Genomic DNA, 22,372 nt, shown 5'->3' with positions numbered 1-22,372 from the left:
TTGCTTCACTGAGTCTCATTAGACATTTACACTCAGTATATTGAGTGTAAATGTTAGTGTTTGGGTCCATCGATACAATGTGGAAGAAAAAAAAAGAAGGATGAAGACAGTTTTAGGAGATACAAGCCAAACAAGAAACGAATGCAAGGGACATGGTATAAATACCATGAAAGAGCACAGGACACAAAGATAAAGCAGTAAGGGATATACATAATAATAAGATTCAACAAGATATTGCATTCTTGTGGAAACAAAAAACCTGCAACACATAGTTGTAGTGTGGCCTTGTTTACTGATGCAAATGATCTTCAAAACAATGTTACCAGTAAACACTGCATGGCAAGTTGGTTCCAAGCTCTCCGTCCGAATGTAGTCCTTCACTTAAAACAAAATGCACTGGCTTGTTCCAAACAATGTTGGATGCATTGTTGCATTTATCTCTATCAGACAAAAATCTTCTAGCTCCATGTTTTTTTTTATTTCTTCATTATCCTCAACATTTGCAAGTGGATTTCATTAAACTCTTGACCAATAACAAATATCAGGAGGAGCTTGCAACTAAATCTCATGAATATATGTTATCCTAAGTCTGTCATGAAAACCTTGCCTCCACCTTCAATGTGGTGCAGCACACAGCAGAGCTGAAGGTAGACAAGTGAAACTTCGCTATTACGGACGTATTTTTTACACAGGAATTTTTACTCTATGTAGAAACAGTTTGGACAGCAAAATCCAACAGCAACAATGTGTCTTGATTTCTCATTTGAAAAGTTGTCTTTGCACCATTTTTAATTTACCAATGACGAACTAAAGCTTTGCTTATGAGAGTTTTATGGAAAACTAAAAACTGTGAACGAAAATCTATTATATCTCAGCCTTTGAAGCAACTGGAAGCATTAAAACCAACTAAGAGGTCAAATGGGTTTTTTTCCTGAGCACAAACAAAACAAAAACGATGAATCAGGAATAAGTATAACATTATTTCCACTCTAGGAGAAAAGGTGTTGGTGCTGCAGGGCAACAGACACTTGAGAGTTTACCTAGACAACAGAAAGAAGTGGAAATACAACACTCAGGCTGTCCACAAGCAAGGAGGCGTATGTTCCTCAGTGTCATCACCATGATCTTGCATATATATATAGTCTGTGGTGGAGAGAGCAATCTGCTTTTGAGCTGCAGCATTAGAGCCAGTGACTCAAACACACTGATAAATGCCACCCATCCATTGCCTTCCACTTATCCAAAGTCGGGCTGCAGAGGCAACGGGTTCAGGAGAGAAACCCAGACAACCCTCTCCCCAGTGACACTCTCCAGCTCCTTTTGGGGATCCCAATATGTTCTCAGGAAAAAAGAGATATATAATTCCTCCAGCAAGTTGTGGGTATGCCCCGAAGAAACCAGGGAGTATTTAATTAATTGTGGTTTAATCAGCTCATTACACTTTGTGTGTGTGAGATCACAAGCAGCACAGTAGATAGCATTTTGGTGGAAAATGGACCTGCTTTGTTTTTTAAGCAGTCACGACGTCAGTAAGGTGAATGTGTCAATCAATAATCTATCTTTGGCTACTCTTAAAAAAACAGAGAAAAAAAAAACATTCCTAAAATCTTAGTTAAAAGTTATGCATTTAAAACTAACTAAAAAAAGGACATATTCAAATGATTATAGTAGGTGTATTAAGCATGTACACCTGTGTAAATCTATTAAGGGAATCATCTCTACAGCAGGTATACCACAGAAAGTTAAAGGGGAACATTGTATCGACTTAGTTTTTACAACATACTCATATTGTACCTGTCGCTTTGACTTGAATGTCTGGTTTAGCCAAGATCTCTGGCTTTTGTCCAACTGTGGTAAAATAGCCAAAATAAATGATGGTTGCCACAGCTACCGCGTGAAGTATAACCAGCAGAGCACCTCATTTTCCTTTAGAAACCTGCCAAACTTTGCTTTGTTCTTTAACTATAATTCAACCAGAATTCTAGAATTTGGCAAATGTTTACTCTTTGACTCCTCTTAACAACAAAGACATTGTGTATATATATATAAAGATATTAAAGCAAAACTGCATGATGCAGGTTTTGAAAACAAAGTCATGAAGCATGGTATCTCAGCCTCAGAGCAGTCTAGGGCAGTTTCAGGCCAGGAAATGTGCACAATAAATGTATTTTTACTTTTAAGTCACTTCTGCAGTGCTTTAAGAGGCCCTGTCTTAATGTTAACAGGTTTGGTCTTTCAAAAGAGCAGGTTTGAGAACTAAAACTAAATCACAGCACACTGTGACTCACACATGCCTCCTTCTAGAGACACAAAACTTTTGCATTTTATATGGAGTTGCATCCCTGAATATCCTATAAATCGGGAGATGCCCTTTAATGTTTGCCCTCAGGAGGTACCATGGGGTTTCTGTCACACTTTTATGATTTAATAACAGCCACAAAAGGCAGTGATCTAGCAATAGTCTCTAAAAAAAGAGTCAGAGTTGTTCCCCTGTAAGTTGAAACATTGTTTTGTTGTTGGGAAAGCAAAAAAAAGCAAAGTAACTAACAATATTTGTTTTTTTTTTTCTTTTCTTGCAAGTGAATGATCAAGATTAACTGCAAACATTTACGATGTGTGATAACATCCCTACAGTAGAACTTCCGTAAACACACATTACAACGATCAAAGAACGGGGGGCACACAGCAGCAAAGCCATTTTCACACATGAACACTAGAGCTATTCGGGACACAATTTGATCTGTTTTTTCTGAAGTTGCTGTTCACACAAGCCTATCACAGCAGGGGGATTTCTAATGGAGCTGCACTCTCGCTACTGAAAATGCAAGGGTGAGCGGGGAAGGGGCGACGAGCGTGCACAGGAGACAGCACAAGCCGCAGAAATAATGCTCTGGAAAAATCACTGCATTTTCTTTACAACACCTTGACAATACCAGCTGAGTCTCTTTATTGTTTGATATGAATACTTCTTGTATCTGCACAAACCCAAAATAGCAGGGAGCAAGCAGAGAGCAGCATACAGGTTAGCAGAGAGGAGAAACCCCCCAGCACATGTACGCACATGCTGTTGGCACAGTGGCAGCAAATGCTCGGGAATATTTGCAGACACATTTATACATTTCTCACCTGCTGATTTACTGGATATTTTGCAAGAGGGCTGGGTGGAAACGTTGCAGATTTTGCTTTCATGTGTTTTTGCATATGTGGAAGCAGTTAAGTTTCTATAAATGACTATGAGTGACTCTTTTAAAAGCTGTTATCCACAGCTGACCAGGACTACATGAAAAGCTTCAATTTAGTCCATCAAGGCTCTGTATCCATGTCAAGTCAGCTGGACATGCGTTGATAAATCCTCTGCTCCCGATTTAAAAGCTTCTGCCATACACACATACCTCTACATACATCAACCGTTTATAATGCAGGATTCTCTCTACGATTGATGTCAGCTTACTCATTAATCCTCTGCATTGCTGTTTTCTCTCTTAAAAAATCCATTACAATTCCATAATTTACAAGTTGATCTTACAGTAGAATTAAAAATAAACACACTCACTTGCTGGTTGTTTGCCCAATACCATTAAAACAGATCCAAGTTTGTTGTGACTGGCAGGAAATTACTAACACATGAAGACAGTACAGTTCATGCACTCAGTGTAAATCATTTTATGATAAACAGTCTGTGAGAAAAATCCACCATGTTTCCATGTTGTTCACATATTATACTTACAGTTTTAATCAAATAGGGGAACAAGTATGACCATAGGCTAGACAATTATATGGAAGGTGACATGTTGTGTGTGTGTCATCAAAAACAAAAAGGCTTCCAGTTCTTAAAACTGCACACAGCTCTGGGGAGTAAAATTCACATTGTTTAAAAGACAACCTGGAGGTGTTATGATGTGTGGAGTGCCTTCTCTACAGGAATGACAGTTCCCCCTTAGTGGAGGCTGAATCTTTTGTAGCTGAACAGGAAGGGTAGAAAGAAAAGTGTTATCCACTGCCTCAACTCCAGTTCCGCTTCAGCTGATTCCAGGTCTGTCTGTAGCAGGAGCAGTTGATGTCACAAATCATAGTTAAACTTGAACTCATTCACCAAGTAGATCCTGCGGAAGATAAGTACAGCCAAAGCCAGAGTCAGAACTACGATGAGGGCCACAGATCCTGCATGGCTTTGGTCTTGAGCCTGGTGAGGAGCTGGAACAAAAGGAGCTCTGCCAGCTGCTGGTTCTCTGCCATCTCTCTGGCCCTGTTGGCTGTGTTGTTGGGCCCGGCGCTGCCGGGGGCTGAGAGAACAACTGGAGCTGGTGTCACTGGGGGTCTGGGGTTGCTCTACTCCTGGTCCTGGTGCTGGTGCTGGTGATGTCTCTGCCTATGGACGAGAACAGAACTGAGAAAATGACTCAAGCAAAGCTGGGAGAAACAATTCATAATTTCTTTAGATATATTTTATGTCCGTTTGACTTGCTGGTGTGTTTCAGGTCGTCCTACAGCTGTGTTGTGAGACTGCTGCAGCTTGACTGCCGTTTGGAGCCAATATTACATCTGCTTCTGTTATTAATATCCTTTAAAGATAACAGCTGGGAGTTAAATTTCAGCCCCTTCAGTAGATGACATTAAATAATGTTCCAGGTTCTCACAGGGATTACGGCACTCCTGCTCTCATGTATGCAAATTATGAACTCTCTCAGTTGTGAGGAGCCACACAGATGAAAAAAAAAAAAACTACAAAAATTAGTTTTTTGGGGTTGGGCTGCACGGTGGTGTGGTGATTAGCACCATCGCCTCACAGCGAGAGGGCTCCAGGTTCAACACCTTTCTGTGTGGAGTTTGCATGTTCTCCCTGTGAATGCATGGGTTCTCTCTGGGTACTCCAGCTTCCTCCCTCTGTCCAAAAACATGCCCGTTAGGTTAATTGGTGTCTGTAAAACTGTCCTTAGGAGTGAACGTGTGTGTGGTTGTTTGGCTCCGTGATGGACTGGCAACCTGTCCAGTGTCCACCCACTGGAATAAGCTCCAGCCCCCTGCGACTCAACCAACAGATTAAGCGGGTATAGAAAATGGATGGACAGAGTTTTTCTTTGTTTTTGGACACAAACACATTTGCAAACAAACTAATGAACTGCAAAATCAAAGTGGCAAGGTCACGACAAAAAGGGAAAGCAGCCCATGTGTATGATATGCATTGTTCCCACCTGATGACCCCAATGACATGTTGGCCAGCACTGCTCACTAGTCTGTATAGGGATTATAAGGAATTATTCACCGAGTCTGGTCCATTATTTTTTTTTTTAGCACAAATTTCTTGCGTTTACTTTGAATGTAGCTATATTCATATCTCTGAAAACAGAATCATTTAATGTACATATGTTTTGTTAAAATGTGTTGATGTTCATGATGTTAATGAATGTTGACTGATGTTTTGCAATTTTGATAAACAAAATCTTTCATTTCCGTAATTTCCTTAGATAAAATGAACAGCTTTTAAATACGTTCTTAATGATCTTATTGAATATCTTTGAATTTCTGGTTGTACAGAACAAGACCGATAAGCTTTGGGAACAAAATGAGACCCTTATTTCCCTTAGTACTGATATTTTACAGCCCCAACAATTAAATAATTTGCACATTAAAAACCAAAACCATGATTCACTATCGTTCACTTGGTGTTGAGTGCTAGTTTAAGATAAAGATGATAATCTACTGGTTTTAGAAGTATCTTTAGAACCTGATTTGTATTTAGACGGCTTCTGCCCAGTTGATCTCTCTGAGCTAACAACAACAACAATAGTCTCTTCTAAACCATCAACTTGTATTTTAGACTCAATCCAACCATCCGATTGTTCTGGTTGGGTTTAATTGACACTTCCATACTGGCTTTGATCAATCGATCTTTGTTGATAGAATATGTACCTCAGACTTTTAAGGTTGCTGTAATTAAACCTTTACTTAAAAAACCTACTCTTGATTCAGAAGTGTTGGCTAATTATCGACCTATATCCAATCTCCCCTTTTTGTCTAAGGTTCTTGAAAAATAGTTGCAGCTCAACTTTGTGATCATTTACATAGAAATAATCTGTTTGAAGAGTTTCAGTCAGGATTCAGAGTGCATCATAGCACAGAAACAGCACTGGTGAAAGTTACCAATGATCTCCTCTTAGCCTCTGATAGTGGACTTGTTTCTGTGCTTGTCCTGTTGGATCTCAGTGCTGTATTTCATACGATCGATCAAAGCATTCTGTTACAGACACTTGAACATGTTATTGGGATTAAAGGAACTGCATTAGGTTGGTTTAAGTCATATTTATCTGATAGATTCCAGTTTGTTCTAAATGAAGAATAAATGAAGAATCTTTCTCACACACCAGAATAGGTCATGGAGTTCCAAGTCTTTTTACTTTATACATGCTTCCATTAGGTAACATTATTAGACAGCATGGCATAAATTTCCATTGCTATGCTGATGATACTCAGCTATACTTATCTATGAAACCAGGTGAAACCAATAGGTTGGTCAGACCACAAGCCTGTCTTAAAGACATAAAGACCTGGATGAGTCAGAACTGTCTGCTTTTAAATTCAGACAAAACTGAAGTTGTTCTCTTTGGACCTGAACGCTTCAGGGAGAAATTGTCTAGCTATATAGTTACTCTAGATGGTATTTCCTTGGCTTCTAGTTCTACAGTGAGGAACCTTGGAGTTATTTTTGACCTGAATTTATCATTTGACGCACATATAAAACAGGTTTCTAGGACTGCCTTCTTTCACCTTCGTAATATTACCAAAATCAGGAACATCCTGTCTCAGGGTGATGCAAAAAAACTAGTCCATGCATTTGTTACTTCCAGATTGGACTACTGTAGTTCTTTGTTATTGGGCTGTCCCACATATTCTCTCAAAAGCCTCCAGCTGATCCAAAATGCTGCAGCCAGAGTTCTGATGAGAACTAACAGGAGAGATCATGTTTCTCCAGTTTTAGCTTCTCTTCATTGGCTCCCTGTTGAATTCAGAATAGAAATTAAGATTCTTCTCCTCACATATAAAGCTCTTAATGAGCGAGCTCCATCATATCTTAAAGATCTCATTGTAAGATATTTTCCTAACAGAGCACTTCCCTCCCAAACTGCAGGTTTAGTTGTTGTTCCCAGAGTTTCTAAAAGTAGAATGGGAGGTAGAGCCTTCAGTTATCAGGCCCTCTCTTATGGAATAAGCTGCCAGTAAATGTCCGGGAAGCAGACACCCTTTCCACTTTTAAGATTAGGCTTAAAACTTTCCTTTTGATAAAGCTTATAGTAAGGGATGGCTCAGGTAATCCTGAAACATCCCATAGTTAAGCTGCTATAGGCTTAGACTGCTGGGGGACCTCATCTGTCACACCTTTCCTCTCTTTGCTCTCTTTTCCCCCCTGTTTAATTTCTCCATTGATTTTAAATACATGTGACATTATTGTGGTTATTAACTTGTGTTTCCCTGTTCCAACAGGTATCCTTTGAATGGTGTTATGGTGTTTTTTCCCCCTCTTTTCCCGCTTTTCTTTCTTCTCAAACCCTTGGCCACCCTTCCTGGTTCTGGTTCTGCCAGAAGTTTCTTCCTGTTAAAAGGGAGTCGTTCCTTTCCACAGTCGCCTCAGGCACGCCTAGGACAGGAGATTGGACTGAAGACAAGTTTCGGTTCAATCTGTTGGTTTCCTTAGCTAGGATATTGTTTTTGAATTGGCTCTACATGAATTAATTGGATTATTTTGAAATTAATTAATTGGATTTCATTGGATTATGATTACAATGAATTTAATTCCAATTGGCTTGAATTGGACTATATTATTTAAGTGCCTTGAGATGACAATTGTTGTAATTTGGCGCTATATAAATACACTGAATTGAATTGAATTGATTAGGATGCGTCCTGGCACTTGCAACTAAGAGGAGGTGCCGTGGCAGACCCAGAGCACGTTGGAGGGATTACAAATCAAATCTGGTCTGAAAACATCACAGCAACCCCCAGGAGGACTTGGAGTATCGCTGGGGAGAGGGATGTCTGCGTTTCCCTGCTGGATCTGCTGCCTCTGCAATTCAACCTTGGATATGGATGGATACTTATACACGTGACTGAAGACGGCGCATCACTGGCAGATCAACTTCAAGCCTTGCTTTGAATCTGTACTTTCTCACATGACACAATGTGCCATGAAGGCTCATCAGTCCTGGTTTGGAAAGTCATATGTGAAAGAGGCTAATGAAAAAGTCTCTACATAATTTCTTAAATACAAATATACGTTGAAGAAATACATTAACTACTGCAAATGTTTGCTCTCTATACCAGGAACTGACTGGGGGCTATGTGCTGTCCCCTGTGACCCTAGCCAATACCTACCTGTTCAGTCTGGGGCCTTTCAGCAGCTTCCTGGCTCATAGAAGTAAAGGTATTTTCCTGGGTTAGTGTTGAAGGCTCAGGATCTGCACCTCTGCTTGCACTGGCTTGTCTGGGTAAGCTGGATTCCGCCTGCATGGACACAAAGGCAAATACAGTCATCTTAAATATAAATTAGAACCGGTCATTGTACTGGATAATATGATAATATATGGTAGACATTTACCACTGGACAATGAGCCGATAGAATGACTGAAGCTCTGGCTTATTTGAGAACTATCATTCTCCTCAAATAGAATGCGTTGCTAATCAATCTCCAGGATGTGGCCAGTTGAATCAAAGTCAGGTGCTTGTAAAGGTCATTTTAAATAAATCATGTGAGGATGGAATTTAGAATGAGAAACTGTCATGTTATACTCACTATACACTCAGCTATTCAGATGTCCATATGAAGTTTATTTATGTGTTCAATATGTGTTACAGGAAATAATACAAACAAAATCACAGACAGTCTCAGACAGGTGATGTCAGATTAAATGTTCTACGTAAAACTAATGCACTTGCTGGGTGGGGCTGTACAGCTATTAAGGAACCGTTGCAATGACAAGCTGAAGTAACTGTTGCACCTATGAAGATCTGTTTATGTAGGAAACAATGAAAGTATGAGTTGATTGTTGGCAATTTTTGTTTTTCATTTTCTTAAATGTGTTTTCTCTCTGTTCTGCACTCATTGGCAATTTCAGCATTTGGAAACAAAGCCATTGGTGAATGAGCCACAAGCAGCCCTGTCAGCAATCAAGTCTGTGAAACTCGCCGTGTTTCACTGGAAAAACACTTGCTGTGTCTGTCACTAACAAATTCACATGGTATTATCTGAAGTGATGAGTCTTGGCCAGAGACTAAATCTTTTCCAGGCACAGTAATTGTAAATGTGCACAGTAAATGTAACAGTGATGTTACATGGCCATAAACAGCTCTGGTCCCTAAAATGAGATAAATATGACTTTTATTCAGCCTGAGTTTGAACTTGAGTGCAGCATAACAGGTGAAAACAAAATTTAGGATACATTACTGAAAATGTACAAGCCAAACAAGATAAGAGAGGTGGGAAGGCAGCAGTGGGGCAAAGTCAACGGTGTCTGCTCAACAGCTGCCATTCAATACTGATGGAGGCGTTTCCCCATTCTGTCAACAGCTGACCGAGGTAGGACCACAGCAGGTGATGTTTTTGACTGAAAATAATTTAACATTTTTTGTGCAAAAACATATGTGCCTGTTATATTTGACAGCAAATTTCTAATATATAATTACATTTGTAGTTCTGCTTGGTTGCGTTTGTATTTTGATTGTTGTGATTTTTAAGGATTAAGGGTTGATTTTATGATTCTTCTGTGAAGACTTGCATTGCTGCCTTTGTTGCCTTTCAACTAGAAACTGCAACCAAAAGTAAAATAAGGTAGGACTAGGTCTTTTGTCCTATTATTGAAATGATAACTGCTAATTGTGGCCATTTTATGTCATGAATGACCCAGAATGCATTGTGTACATAGAGTGATGAGAGGCACTGTAATTCAAAATGTGCAATAAACACTGAGGATTTTAATCATAATTTAAATATTCCATGTGTTTTTAACAATGCCTTTTAGGAACACAGGGAAATAAGAACATACTAAGCCCTATAAATCGTATCAATCGGTTTCTTTTAATTTAAAAGGCCAACTGAACTGTGAATAAAACATGCTTCACATGAAACGCTGGTGTGTGTACCTTGAAGTTGATTTGCTGAGCCAGTTCTTTAGCCTTGTGATCCTCAGCGCTGGGGTTACTGTTGGGGGTCAGAGCCAGGAGGGCACAGCGCATGGAACAGCCACAAGTTTCACAGCAGAAGTCCTGGGATCTGCCAGACAACAGGTTGGATACAGTGTGGTTATCTTCTTTCAGTTATATAATTCAGATATTCATACACCTTCCTGTATTAACTTTTGATGGTGTTCTGTTTAAATTGAAACAAATCCAGAATCTGGAAAAACAGTAAACCAATTCATGCAGACACTTGGCACAGTACTTTCAGTCAGTGGGTCTACATGATAAGATTAACTGGATTATAGCTATAGTTGGGTTATGCTCCTTATCTGAGCAAGTGTAATTATCCTTGGATATATGGTGGTGAATGAATTGAATCACTGGCACAAAGCATGTCATACCCCGGTACAATAGGTGGCGCTGTACCCATTTCAACTATTGCTAATAGAGCCACTTCTGGTTGACGTCTTCACCACCACCACCAACAAAACTAAGGCATTCAAAAAAGATGGCGAACGAAGAGGATGCTCAGAACGCTCGATCCGATACACTGTCTACATGCACATTCGGTGTACATTTGGTTCGAGTTATCTTGGGGTCTTAATTCGATCGCGAGTAACCGATCCGTTTTTTTTGTCAGATTAAAAGGGAAACTCCGGTATTTTATAAACCTAAACCTTATTTCTGGCATGAAATACGTTCATCTACTCACGAGAACAGTTTGGTGAAAGTCGGCGTCCTTCAGAAGATATTTAGATTCCTCGAGATCCATATAACGTAGTAAACCGGGCATAGACGATGCAGCCTCTAACTAAGGCATTATCTGTCTTTTTTTCACCAATACTTTAAGAAGAATGAATGAATGAACGCGTACTATTACAATATTAGCTTATAGCTTCCATGTTGTTGTCCTCCAGGTGGGCTCAGAGTGCTTTCTACGTAGGCGTCTACTTGGATGATGTCATAGAAATAATGTTAATCTTTCAAAAAGTACCAGCATTAACTCCTTAAATTAAGAGTTATAACTTTATAACATTAAGAGTTGTAACTGATATCTTTCTGTGTCACCATTTCTTCACAAATACAGCATTGAGCTGGCCCAAGTTATTAAACAGTCCAATGAAATGTAGCTGCTGCACATACACAGTCTTTTGCAACTCCTGCTGGAACATTACACTCAAATAGTTTTTCTACTGAGCTCTTATATCCTCTGAAGCTTGAGGTAGATATAAGAGACATGCTCTTAAGTACAGCCTTCAGGAGAACATTTCCACATGAAGATGGCTTCATCAGTCTGGCAGGTTGAATGCGAGTGGGCAGAGTTCATAGGCTGAAGATTAGCAGAGGAGGCAGCATGAACTTGACAAAAGATGCAATTTTAAACTGAAAATCTGAATGGCTCATTAACTGAGATATTTTGAAACCTAGGAGGTCAGGGTAGGGTTTTTTCCGTATTTTGGGGTTGGTAGTGACTTCAGACACCCAAATAAATGCTCTTAAGCAGAAAAAAAAAACAGAAACAGAAAAAGGATATTTTTTCATAATATGTGCCCTTTAAGTAGGATGCCTTTCAGATGATTGGCGGTGCCAGAGCACAACATTTAGAGAGATTAGCCCTGCAGAGTGTCTGTATGCTGGCCTGTCACATGTAAGACTGACTGAGGGTCATGTGCATTTTAACAGATTATTTCAGCTTTGTCACCATCACATTATTAATAATCATCATCAACATTTAGTGTCTGGCTGATCCTCTCCACCTAATAGGAAATTATTTCTGTTTAACATGTCACAGTTTGAGATGGACATGACGAGAACCAGTTTCTTGGTTACTGGGGTGACAATTTCTCCTGACAGGATTGGTTGTGACAACATCAGCAAAAAGTTCAGAGATTTTCAACTTTACATGTTCAATGCAGCCATTTAAAATTGGCAGAGCGCTCTGAAAATATAAGGAGTTGTGTATAGTGCATTTCCTCTAGACTGCTTCATATCCTCTCTACTCATTGAGAACAACTGAGACAAAGATGCTAAGAAAAAGGATATATTTTGCAACCAATTCACGTTTTTGTTTTGTAATCTTTCACTTCAAAAACTTCATTAAGATCTTGAATCGGTACATTGATGTAATGATAATATGGGTACCCTTCAAATAAGGGCCAATCAATTATACCAAGCACATGTGGCAGCTGACACTCAACCCAATTTTGTTCAGTTGAGTGGCAGATTGGAAAAAAAAGCAGCTGGACATCTCAAGAGAACATAAATGTGAGTGAAGAGTATACATGTGCATAATATAACAGACAATTTAATCAAAATCACAATTTTTTTCAAAAAAGGCATATTCTTTATATGTTGCTCCATAATGTGTCTATATTGTAAATTCCCAGATGTGCAAATCATTTGCACTCTTATTTCATAAAGAATTCTGTTTTTTGAACAATGCTCTATTAACAACTCTGGTAGTCATCAAATCATCAATTAATTAACTTTTCAAAATATTAATCTGGTAGTGTAATTCATTATAACAAATTTTATAGAAAAATTGAATTGAATAAAAAAAACAAGTATCCTCACTGGTGATGTAACACTTTGGACCCCAGTGAACGTAAGGCAAGGCAAGGCAAGGCAAGTTTATTTGTACAGCACAATTCAACAACAAGGTGATTCAAAGTGCTTTACAGAGACATTAAAACAGAAGAAATAAAAAGCTTGATTTAAAATTTAAACAAAAGAAGGAAATAAGAACAATAGATCAAATCAGAAAAAATTATATATATGAAAGATAAAATCAATAGTTAAAACATGATTCCGTTTTGAAACTCAAGCTTATTCAAATGCAGCTGAAAATAGATGTCTTCAACCTGGACTTAAATACACTGAGTGTTTCAGCTGATTTGAGGCTTTCTGGGAGTTTGTTCCAGACATGTGGAGCATAGAAACTGAATGCAGCTTCTCCATGCCTGGTTCTGACTCTGGGAACTGATAAAAAAACAGATCCAGATGACCTGAGGGGTCTGGAAGGTTCATAGTGGGTCAGGAGGTTACTGATGTATTTTTGTCCTTGACCATTCAGAGCTTTATAGACCAGCATCAGAACTTTAAAGTTTATCCTCTGATGGACAGGCAGCCAGTAAAAACTTCAGAGCTGGACTGATGTGGTCCACTTTTTTGGTCTTAGTGAGGACTCGAGCAGCTGAGTTCTGGATGAGCTGCAGTTGTGTAACTGACTTTTTAGGCAGACCTGTAAAGATGCTAATAGGAATAACTTGACATTTTTGTATTAATTTACCAGATTTACGGGACCAGATCTTTCAGTGTTTGTCCATTTACGTGACAAGCTGAAAAGAATTTGTCATACATACAAAAAAATATTAACGAGTGCTGTTAACTGAATGTGCTGTTTTGGCGTGATAGGCCAAAATAATCATATTTTCCAATAAGTGATATAAGTGGCTCTATATTTACAGCAACATGTGTAGTCTTGTTTATCATGTCTCCATGTGCTAATGAAACAACCAGCTGACCATGACCCTCATCTCATGTGTTAGTAAAAAAGAGGCTCCGTCTCCAATGTAGAGTGAAATGAAGAGCAACATGCCCATTCATGTACACTCTGGAGAGGATATGCATTGTGGCGATAATGACTTCATCAACTTGATATACTAAGACTGGCTTGGGCATATTCCTTTCACTTTGTGACAAAACAATTATTACCAAGAAGTGTATTCATCAAGACTCCGGTGTTGCTGACATAAACAAACACACTTGCACTGAATTTGCTGTTTTAATGTTATCAAACCAGCATCATGCATCGTATCATTTAAATTATACACAATGTTCCACAGCACTCCACAGATTCAGTTCATTATAATTCTCAATCCATTGCACTACAAATAAAACACATGCTGTGCAGGGAGTAAAGACTGGAAAGATTTTCATCAAGCAACTTACTTTTTGGCGAGGGCCCTTCTCTCTTCTGGCGTATAATCAAGAGATCCAATTGCACCCTCTCCTTTTGTTGGCATGAATCCGATTATAGCGATTAGGGCAGTTCGGACTGTTAGACAGACAAGAGACAAACAAATGGAAAAAAGAAGGAAAAACATTTGAGAAAATAAATAAATAAAAACAGTATCTTTAGCATTGCTTGTTAAAACAGAGATGGTTATAATAGAACAGATTGCACTTGTTCGGCACCCATGTTACATAAAAGACAATGCTGCTTTGTTTTCTGAGAATAAGCTTCCATGAGGACATTCACAATGCATATGTATTCACACATTCTCCGGCTGGAACAGGACTAGTTTTATATGTATATGGGTAGTGTATAGGGTCAGTGGTTTGTCTTTGTTCAGACTGGTTGTATTTTGTCTTCAGTTAATCCTACATACCAAATAAATAATCTGAAAGCCCATTATATGGCTGTGTTTGAAAGATATGCCTACTTTAAAAGGTTATAAAATTATAATTACAAGACATTAAAACTAAAATTATAATTACAAGACATATAAATTCAAGAAAATTTGAATGTGATTTGCATATCTTACTGAACACACACAATAACATAAAAAGGACCTATTTTTTTCTACCACCCTTGTTAATCCTCTCCTGTTGACAATTACAACAAGACCAGGTACTCAACAATCACATCCCATTGGGCAGCTATGGGGTAACAAAATAAGGCCAAAGGCAGATGATTAAAGTTATGTGTAAAGGTTTGGTACAATTAGGATTTATGACCACAATCACCAAAGGTGCCAAAAGTATTCACTCACCCATCCAAATAATTTAATTCAAGTGTACCAATCACGTCCATGGCCACAGGTGTATAAGGTGCTTCTACAAACATTTGTGAAAGAATGGGTCGCTCTCAGGAGCTCAGTGAATTCCAGCGTGGTACCGTGATAGGATGCCACCTGTGCAACAAGTCCAGTTGTGAAATTTCCTCGCTACTAAATATTCCACAGTCAACTGTCAGTGGTATTATAACAAGGTGGAAGCGATTAGGAACGACAGCAACTTAGCCACAAAGTGGTAGGCCACGTAAAATGACAGCAGAGTCAATCACTACAGACCTCCAAACTTCATGTGGCTTTTAGATTAGCTCAAGAACAGTGTGGAGAGAGCTTCAAGGAATGGGTTTCCATTGCAGAGCAGCTGCATCCAAGCCATACGTCACCAACTACAATGCAAATCGTTGGATGCATTGGTGTATAAGCACGCCACCACTGGACTCTACAGCACAAAAAAAAAAAGCTTGTTTTTCATTTATGCACTTCACCTTGCTCTGACAGTTGCCAAGAGGAGTAAGCACTGGTGTTTTGCAGCGCTAGCACAAAGAGAAACTGTAAAGAGACAGAATCTCAATTTTTGGTGACGTGTATGTGCATGTATACCTACTTACAATTTTATGTGAATGTAACATGAATTAATAAAAAATGGAGGCTGAGCAAGATACTTCAGTATTTATGTTCAAATACTGTTGACCATGCAATCTTATTACAAAGGTTAGAAGACTGGGTGGGAATCTCTGGTAGTGCTTTAAACTGGTTCAAGTCCTATCTCGAGGACAGGAAATATTTTGTTGAAATTGGTAACTGTGTCTCAGACCAAATGGCTATGACATGTGGGGTTCCCCAGGGGTCAATCCTGGGACCCCTATTGTTCAATCTATACATGCTCCCATTAAGCCAGCCAATACGCAGCTATAATGTGTCCTACAGTCAGATCTACATGTCACTGACGGCAGAAGAACACGTGCCTGTAGATACATTGTGTCACTGCATCGAACAGATCAGTTTGTGGATGCAAAACAATTTTCTCCAGCTAAACTCAGACAAAACTGAAACCATTGTCTGTGGCCCACAGAAACAAAGAGAAAGTGCTATCAGTCACCTTGAGACTCTCTCTAAAACCTAATATTCAAGTTAGAAAACTAGGGGTAATATTGGACTCAGACCTGAACCTTAACAGCCACATTAAATCAATAACATCAGCAGCTTTTTACCATCTAAAAACATTGCCAGAATCAAAGGAATAGCGTCCAAACCAAACTGAGAACGACTAATCCATTCGTTTGTCTCCAGCAGGGTAGACTACTCTAACAGCCTGCTCACTGGGCTCTCTAAACGGCCTGTAAGACAGCTGCAGTACATCCAGAATGCTTCTGCTTGAGTCCTGACTAGAACAAGGGAATACGACCGTATTAGTCCAGTGCTCAGGTCTCTGCATTGGCTTCCTGTCGCTCAGATAATAGACTTTAAAACAGCTCTGCTTGTGTACAAGTCTCTTCATGGTCTAGTGCCAAAGTACATATCTGACATGTTAGAGCCATACAAATCAACTTGGACTCTAAGGACCTCAGGGAGGGGTCTCCTGCTGGTGCCCAGAGTCAGGACTAAACAAGGTGAGTCTGTGTTTCAGTTTTATGCTCCTAAAATCTGGAACAGTGTTCCAGAAGATGTGAGACAGGCCTCAAGTCTGACCATGTTTAAATCCAGGCTGAAAACAGTTATTTTTGGCTGTGCATATGACAACTGAAAGTATTTAATCTGCACTCTTCGCTTTTAATTTAATCAATTTATGATTATTTTTTAATAATTTTATTTGCCTTCTTGTGATTTTATGTAGCTGTAAAGCACTTTGAATTGCCCTGTGTACGAACTGTGCTCTACAAATAAAGTTGCCTTGCCTACTGTTTTACATACAAACAGACCAGAAAACAGCTTGAGGAAAAATGTGTGAACTATTTGTAAGTGTAGAGAGCTGAATAGATAGGAATATGTGAAATATAAAAATCTAACTCTTGCCTAAAGTGTTATCTGAGAAAACATTTGAATTAGTTTGCAACTCTATTCTTTTTATTTCATTGGCTATTTAATATGCAGGCATAACATATAAACTAAAAAAGCAGTGAACAGTAGGGGGTATTACTCTGGAATCACTACAGCTGGCCTGCCTGTGATGTTCAGCACTCAATTATCAAGCCAGGCCTCCTGCGGTCAAGCCAAACAGGATCAGAGAAAGCTTGTACACAACACTTTAAGAGCCCAGCAGGGGAAGCCAAATCTCAAAGGCATGGCTTGCCATGTGACCTGCAGTACACTAGTAAAAAGAAGTTTAGAGCAGCCTTTGTCTCTGATTTAATTCTGTTATTGATTTAAACCTGTTTTGAGTAATGATAGGAATACAGTTAGGGAAAATGCTTTGAGGAAAATGTATCATCTCCCACTGAGTTCCCTTTGATTAAAGTCCCATGAAGTAACATGAAAGCAAGACTAAGAAAAAATATGTCATACCACTTGAGAACTAAATTGAGTTCTTGGTTTGAATATATCAGTTTTAATTCTTTAGGTGATAAGTAGGTGCGTTTCCATCAGCCTGTTTAGATGCGCATCAAGAAGTATTGCATTGGAAAATTATGAAGGAAACGCCATAATTCGAAATGATTCGCACAAATGAAAATACGCTCGCTATCGCCGGGTTTTAGTTAATTTGAAGGGGATGGAAACAGCTGCCTTCGCATTAAGTCTCATGTAGCACACTTTCACTCCAACTGCTTCTGGTGTTTGCAGGTCACTCACAAGACAACAAACATGGCGGACAATGGAAGGTTTGTGTGGATGGAGGAAGAACTTTTTAACTTTAATTAAGGAGAAACAAATAACCACTATCCTTGACAGTGAACAGCAGAGAAATGCTAACATATATCAAGAGCTCCTCTTTCATACTCTGGAGAGAGGCTTGTATGGATACTCACAAGCCCCCAGCTGAGCGAGAGGGTCGCCTCACTGCGGATGCAAGTTGCAGGTTCTGACTGTTGGCGTATGTACCAAACAGCAACTCAGATTATCCGGATACTTGGAGCTTCTGGGTGGCGTCCTGTAATTGGTTTCACCTAGGGATTCCACTGTTCTTCTAGGGGGACAATGCCCATGTTGGCAATGATAGAGCGATCTGGAGAGGCATGATTAGGAGGATAGGTCTCCATGATCTGAATCTGATGCCTCTTTTCCACCAAATCGGCTCCAGAGCTGGTTCGGGGCCAGTGCTTAGTTTGGAACCGGGTTTTCTGTTTCCACTGAGAAATGTCAAATGTCAGCGGGGGGGCTGAGTAGTTAAGAGCAACAACAATGGCAAGACCGCGAGAGGGCTCATATCTACCGCTGTGGTAGATATGAGTGGCGACTTAAAAATCGCCACTAGGCTAATATATTTGTGAATTTGTGAAGATTCCATCCAGCAGGGACATAACGCCGGCTAACGTTAGGTCATAACAAAGGCTAACATAACCATCTCATATTCAGTGTAAGTCCCAGTAGAGTGCCTGTGTAGAAATCCCTCCGTTAGCGCTCCTATAGCCGCAAGTAGCCACATAACAGCACCAATGAGCTAACAGAGCTATAGTACACGTTCGTTCGTTCATTCATTCTTCTTAAAGTATCCTTCTTAAAGCAGGGCTGCATCATCCCTGCCCCATTAACTCCGTTATATGGATATACGCTGATCGCGAGTTTTCTAAATAGCTTTCGAAATACGCCGACTTTCGCCAAACTGTTCTCGGTGAGTAGATAAACGTATTTCATGCCAGAAATAAGGTCTAGGTTTAAAAATACTGGAGTTCCCCTTTAATACGGTGCCCTCCATAATGTTTGGGATAAAATCCCATTTTTCTTTGAGTTACCCCTCTGCTCCTTAGTGTAAAATTAATTTTTCAAGTCATGTTAAGTACTTTGTTGCATATTCCTTACATGCAATAACTTAAAAGTTGATAGAATCACCAGGTGCTGAATATCTTCTCTGTTGATGCTCTGCCCAGCCACCTTCAACTCCTACTTGTTCCGTGAGTTTATCTCTTCTTCAGTGTATAGAAGAAGAACATGCCGTTCAGTTGGATTTAAATCAGGTGACTGGCTTGGCCATTCAAGAATTTTCCAATTTTTAGGTTTGAGAAATTCTCGTGTTGCCATAGCAGTATGTTTGGGATCATTATCTTGTTGCAGGATGATGTGCCATCCAATGAGTTTGGAAGCATTTACTGGAACTTGAGCAGATCAAATGTTTCTATACACCTCCTAATTCATTGTGCAACTGTCATCAGCAGTTCCATTATCAATTAAGAAAACTGTGCCAGTACCTGCCGAAGCCATAACACCCCCACTACCGTGTTTAACAGATTAGATGGTATCCTTTGGATCTTGGGCAGTTCCTTTTCATCTCCTCACTTTTTTTTTTTAATCTTGCCATTACTCTGACAAAGGTTAATCTTGGTCTTGTCTGTCCATAATACCCGTTTTCCAGAATTCTGCAAGTTCTTAAAGTACTTTTTCGCAAAACTGTAATCTGGCCATCCTGTTTTTGCAGCTAACAAACTAACAAGCTAACAAGTGGTTTGCATCTTGCAGTCAGCCTCCGTATTTCTGTTTATGAAGTCTTCTGTGGATAGTAGTCTCTGACAAAGACACAACTGCCGTTTGAGGATTTTTTTTTTACCATAATGAGGATTGTTCTGTCATCAGCAGTGGACGTCTTTCTTTACCCAGCAGTCCCTTTGCGATTATACAGCTTGCCAGTGCATTTCTTTTTTCTTACTGATATTTCAGCCAGTTGATATTGCTAGGGTTTGACTGATGTCTCTATTGGTTTATTCTTGTTTGGTGTTTGGTGGTTAGTGCCATTGCCAAACAGGAAGAGGGTTCCTGGTTTGAATTCCAGCTGGGACCTTTCTGTGTGGAATTTGCATAGTCTGACATAGTCTGTGCATGTGTAGGTTTTCTCTGGGTACGTTAGCTTCCTCCCGCTGCCCAAAGAAAAGGAAAATAGGAAACTATATACTGTACATACTGTACTGTAAAACTGGCCTAATGTTTATGGCACTTACTACTCCAAGAAGGCTGCCAGGTCTCAGGATGGTGGCCAGAGATGCTCAAACAAATCTTCTTCCCAACTTCAAATCTTCCATTTGGCTGAGAGGAAAGATAATGACAAGCTGGAGGTGATTGTGTGGGTGGAAATTAATCAAAAAATATATGTTCTCAATAGTATCAGATGGAATGAGTTTTATATAGTCGAGAACATGCAACAGATTTAAGAATTTTCAATGAAAAAAAAACAAAAACATGTTTTTCTCAGCTGCTGGCCTGAACTGAAAAATGAAAATGTCAATAATTCAGAGTAATCCAAATTCCACTGTCATCAGAGCAGGTGTCATACAACTACCTTTGTATAAGGCAATCTCCTGTTCTCACAAAATCTGTGTAATTCCCTCTCACAGTGCAACAAAAATCAAGAGCTGAGGGTTAAATTAAATCCATTTTACGCATATAATATAGCTGATGTCTTTCTTTTCTGCTTCAGTAGAAAAATAATCAGAAACAATTGAGACATGGCCTTATCTGTGACTTACTGTGAGTAGGATGATGCTGGGGGGCTTCATGGGGTACTCTGGAGGAAGTACAATCCTGCCGTGGTAAACTCCCCCATCAAAATCCGAATCTGGGGGCCCACGAACGGAAAAGTGCCATTCAAAGAGGTTGTCCTGCAAACAGAAGTTACTGTTACATTGAATAAATATTACACTGTGATTAATTGCCACTGTGCAGTAGTACATTTCAGTTAGATAAACAGTAAAAACTAAAACTATGCAAGTGGGTTTGATATACTTAAACAGTCATGGATATACCTGGAAAATACCTGCCAAAGTATTAAAATTCTGTGGGTAACCCTGCATATGAACTATCCACTGGTTCATTAAACACATACAGAGAATTAAATTATTGGTAGGTTCTACAGGGAGAGTAAGAACAGTAAGAGTAAGAAGAGCTGTATTAGTGTTTGTGTGAATGGGTGAGTGAGAAATATTTCTGTTGAGCCTGTATACGGTTAAAAGGCACTACATAAAAACAGGCTATTTAATATACAATGTACAATTTTCTACAGCACTGTTTATCCTGTGAACTTACCTCCAGTGGCTGGGCATGGTAGTGCTCAGTAGGATCCCTCAATTCAGCAGCTTCTTTCATCAGCCTTTTTACCGCTGGCCATTTGAATTAAACAAAAACATAGAAGAACTAAGGTTAACAAGATCAAATAGTTTAAAATCAAATAGTTTAAGAACTCAGCCTACATGTCGTGTTTACAACACTCCACCAACATTTCCTGTAAACATTTCCACCCAAATATTTGTATACATTTCAACTAAAAATGCAAAGGGTTGCAAATGTACTGCTTATATGGTTGCAAAATTCCAGGAATTTTCAAAGTTGGAAACTTTCCATGGGAATTAACAGGAATTTATGGGAATAAATGAAAATAAACTTTTCTTAAATGGGCTTAAATATAGTTGGTAAAGGCAGTATTCATGTATTAATATTAACTTTAATTCTATATTAGACTCTATTGGATTTTCTCAGTGTTCACAGACCTACTCACTGACTTATGGCATTGAAAGTGAACAGTTAACAGTGTTCCCTCATAACCCTTTCTTAACCTTTGAGTAGTGTTGGTTAGATTATAACGGCGTTATTAACGGCATTCATTTTTTCAGTAACGAGTAATCTAATGAATTACTTTTCCCCCCGTTGCGACGCCATTGCCGTTACTGAGAATTTGAAGTGGCACGTTACAATAATTTGGTTGAATGAAGGGCAAAGTGTTTTTGGCCACACATCAGCTGCCTGGAGAGAGCAGGGGTGGGGATGATGACACTGTTGTAAATGGGATGATGATTGGGTGGATGGGTGGATCATGCCCTGCTCACTGCACACTCTGACTGCACAACAAACAACAAACACAACAAGACGGCGACAATGGTGACGAGCCAGGGAAAAGGTAGCATCCTCAAATTGGAAGTACCGGCACTACTTTTCGCCCATTTTAATCAAAAGGCAAGAATGTTTCTGTAACATGCAGCTATGCCCAGGAAAAAACGACTTTAGCCACGTCGGCCTCAAGCAACTCGAATCTTATGAAGCACCTCACATCAACACATGCTGACATGACACTTTTTGCTGCTGCTGCTAACCCAACCCCGAGCCCAAATATATTAGTGTTCTGTTTATTGTGCAGTCAGCCTAAAATACAGTTACAGAGATTTGCTCTACTTAATGGCCAGATTTTCCTTTGTTTCGTTTTACCCAAGTTTACATGTGTAGTGTAATTCACAGCTGTATGCTTTAAAGCAGACTGCAAGAAAGCCGGAGAGACA

General features: G+C 39.4%; 1 protein-coding gene across 2 annotated transcripts in view; it reads right to left on the bottom strand.

The window, feature by feature from the left end:
* Positions 1-2,923: 2,923 nt before the first annotated feature.
* Positions 2,924-22,372, bottom strand: part of ube2j1 (ubiquitin-conjugating enzyme E2, J1) — a 29,696-nt gene continuing 10,247 nt past the window's right edge. The window contains exons 2-8 of one of the 2 annotated variants that reach the window (XM_072362721.1): positions 21,129-21,202; positions 20,573-20,704; positions 20,048-20,132; positions 14,119-14,224; positions 10,132-10,261; positions 8,368-8,496; positions 2,924-4,369 (exon numbers count right to left, since the gene is read on the bottom strand). In XM_072362721.1, coding sequence (XP_072218822.1) covers positions 4,061-4,369; positions 8,368-8,496; positions 10,132-10,261; positions 14,119-14,224; positions 20,048-20,132; positions 20,573-20,704; positions 21,129-21,202 — 965 coding nt within the window. In that variant the 3' untranslated portion in view covers positions 2,924-4,060. The remainder of the gene's footprint in view (positions 4,370-8,367; positions 8,497-10,131; positions 10,262-14,118; positions 14,225-20,047; positions 20,133-20,572; positions 20,705-21,128; positions 21,203-22,372) is intronic. The other variant, XM_072362722.1, reaches the window with a different exon arrangement.

Source organism: Leuresthes tenuis, unplaced genomic scaffold (genome assembly GCF_036924035.1).
Source record: "Leuresthes tenuis unplaced genomic scaffold, fLeuTen1.0.hap1 SCAF_13, whole genome shotgun sequence".
NCBI classification, from domain to species: domain Eukaryota; kingdom Metazoa; phylum Chordata; class Actinopteri; order Atheriniformes; family Atherinopsidae; genus Leuresthes; species Leuresthes tenuis.
This window is presented reverse-complemented; position numbering and strand designations above follow the sequence as displayed.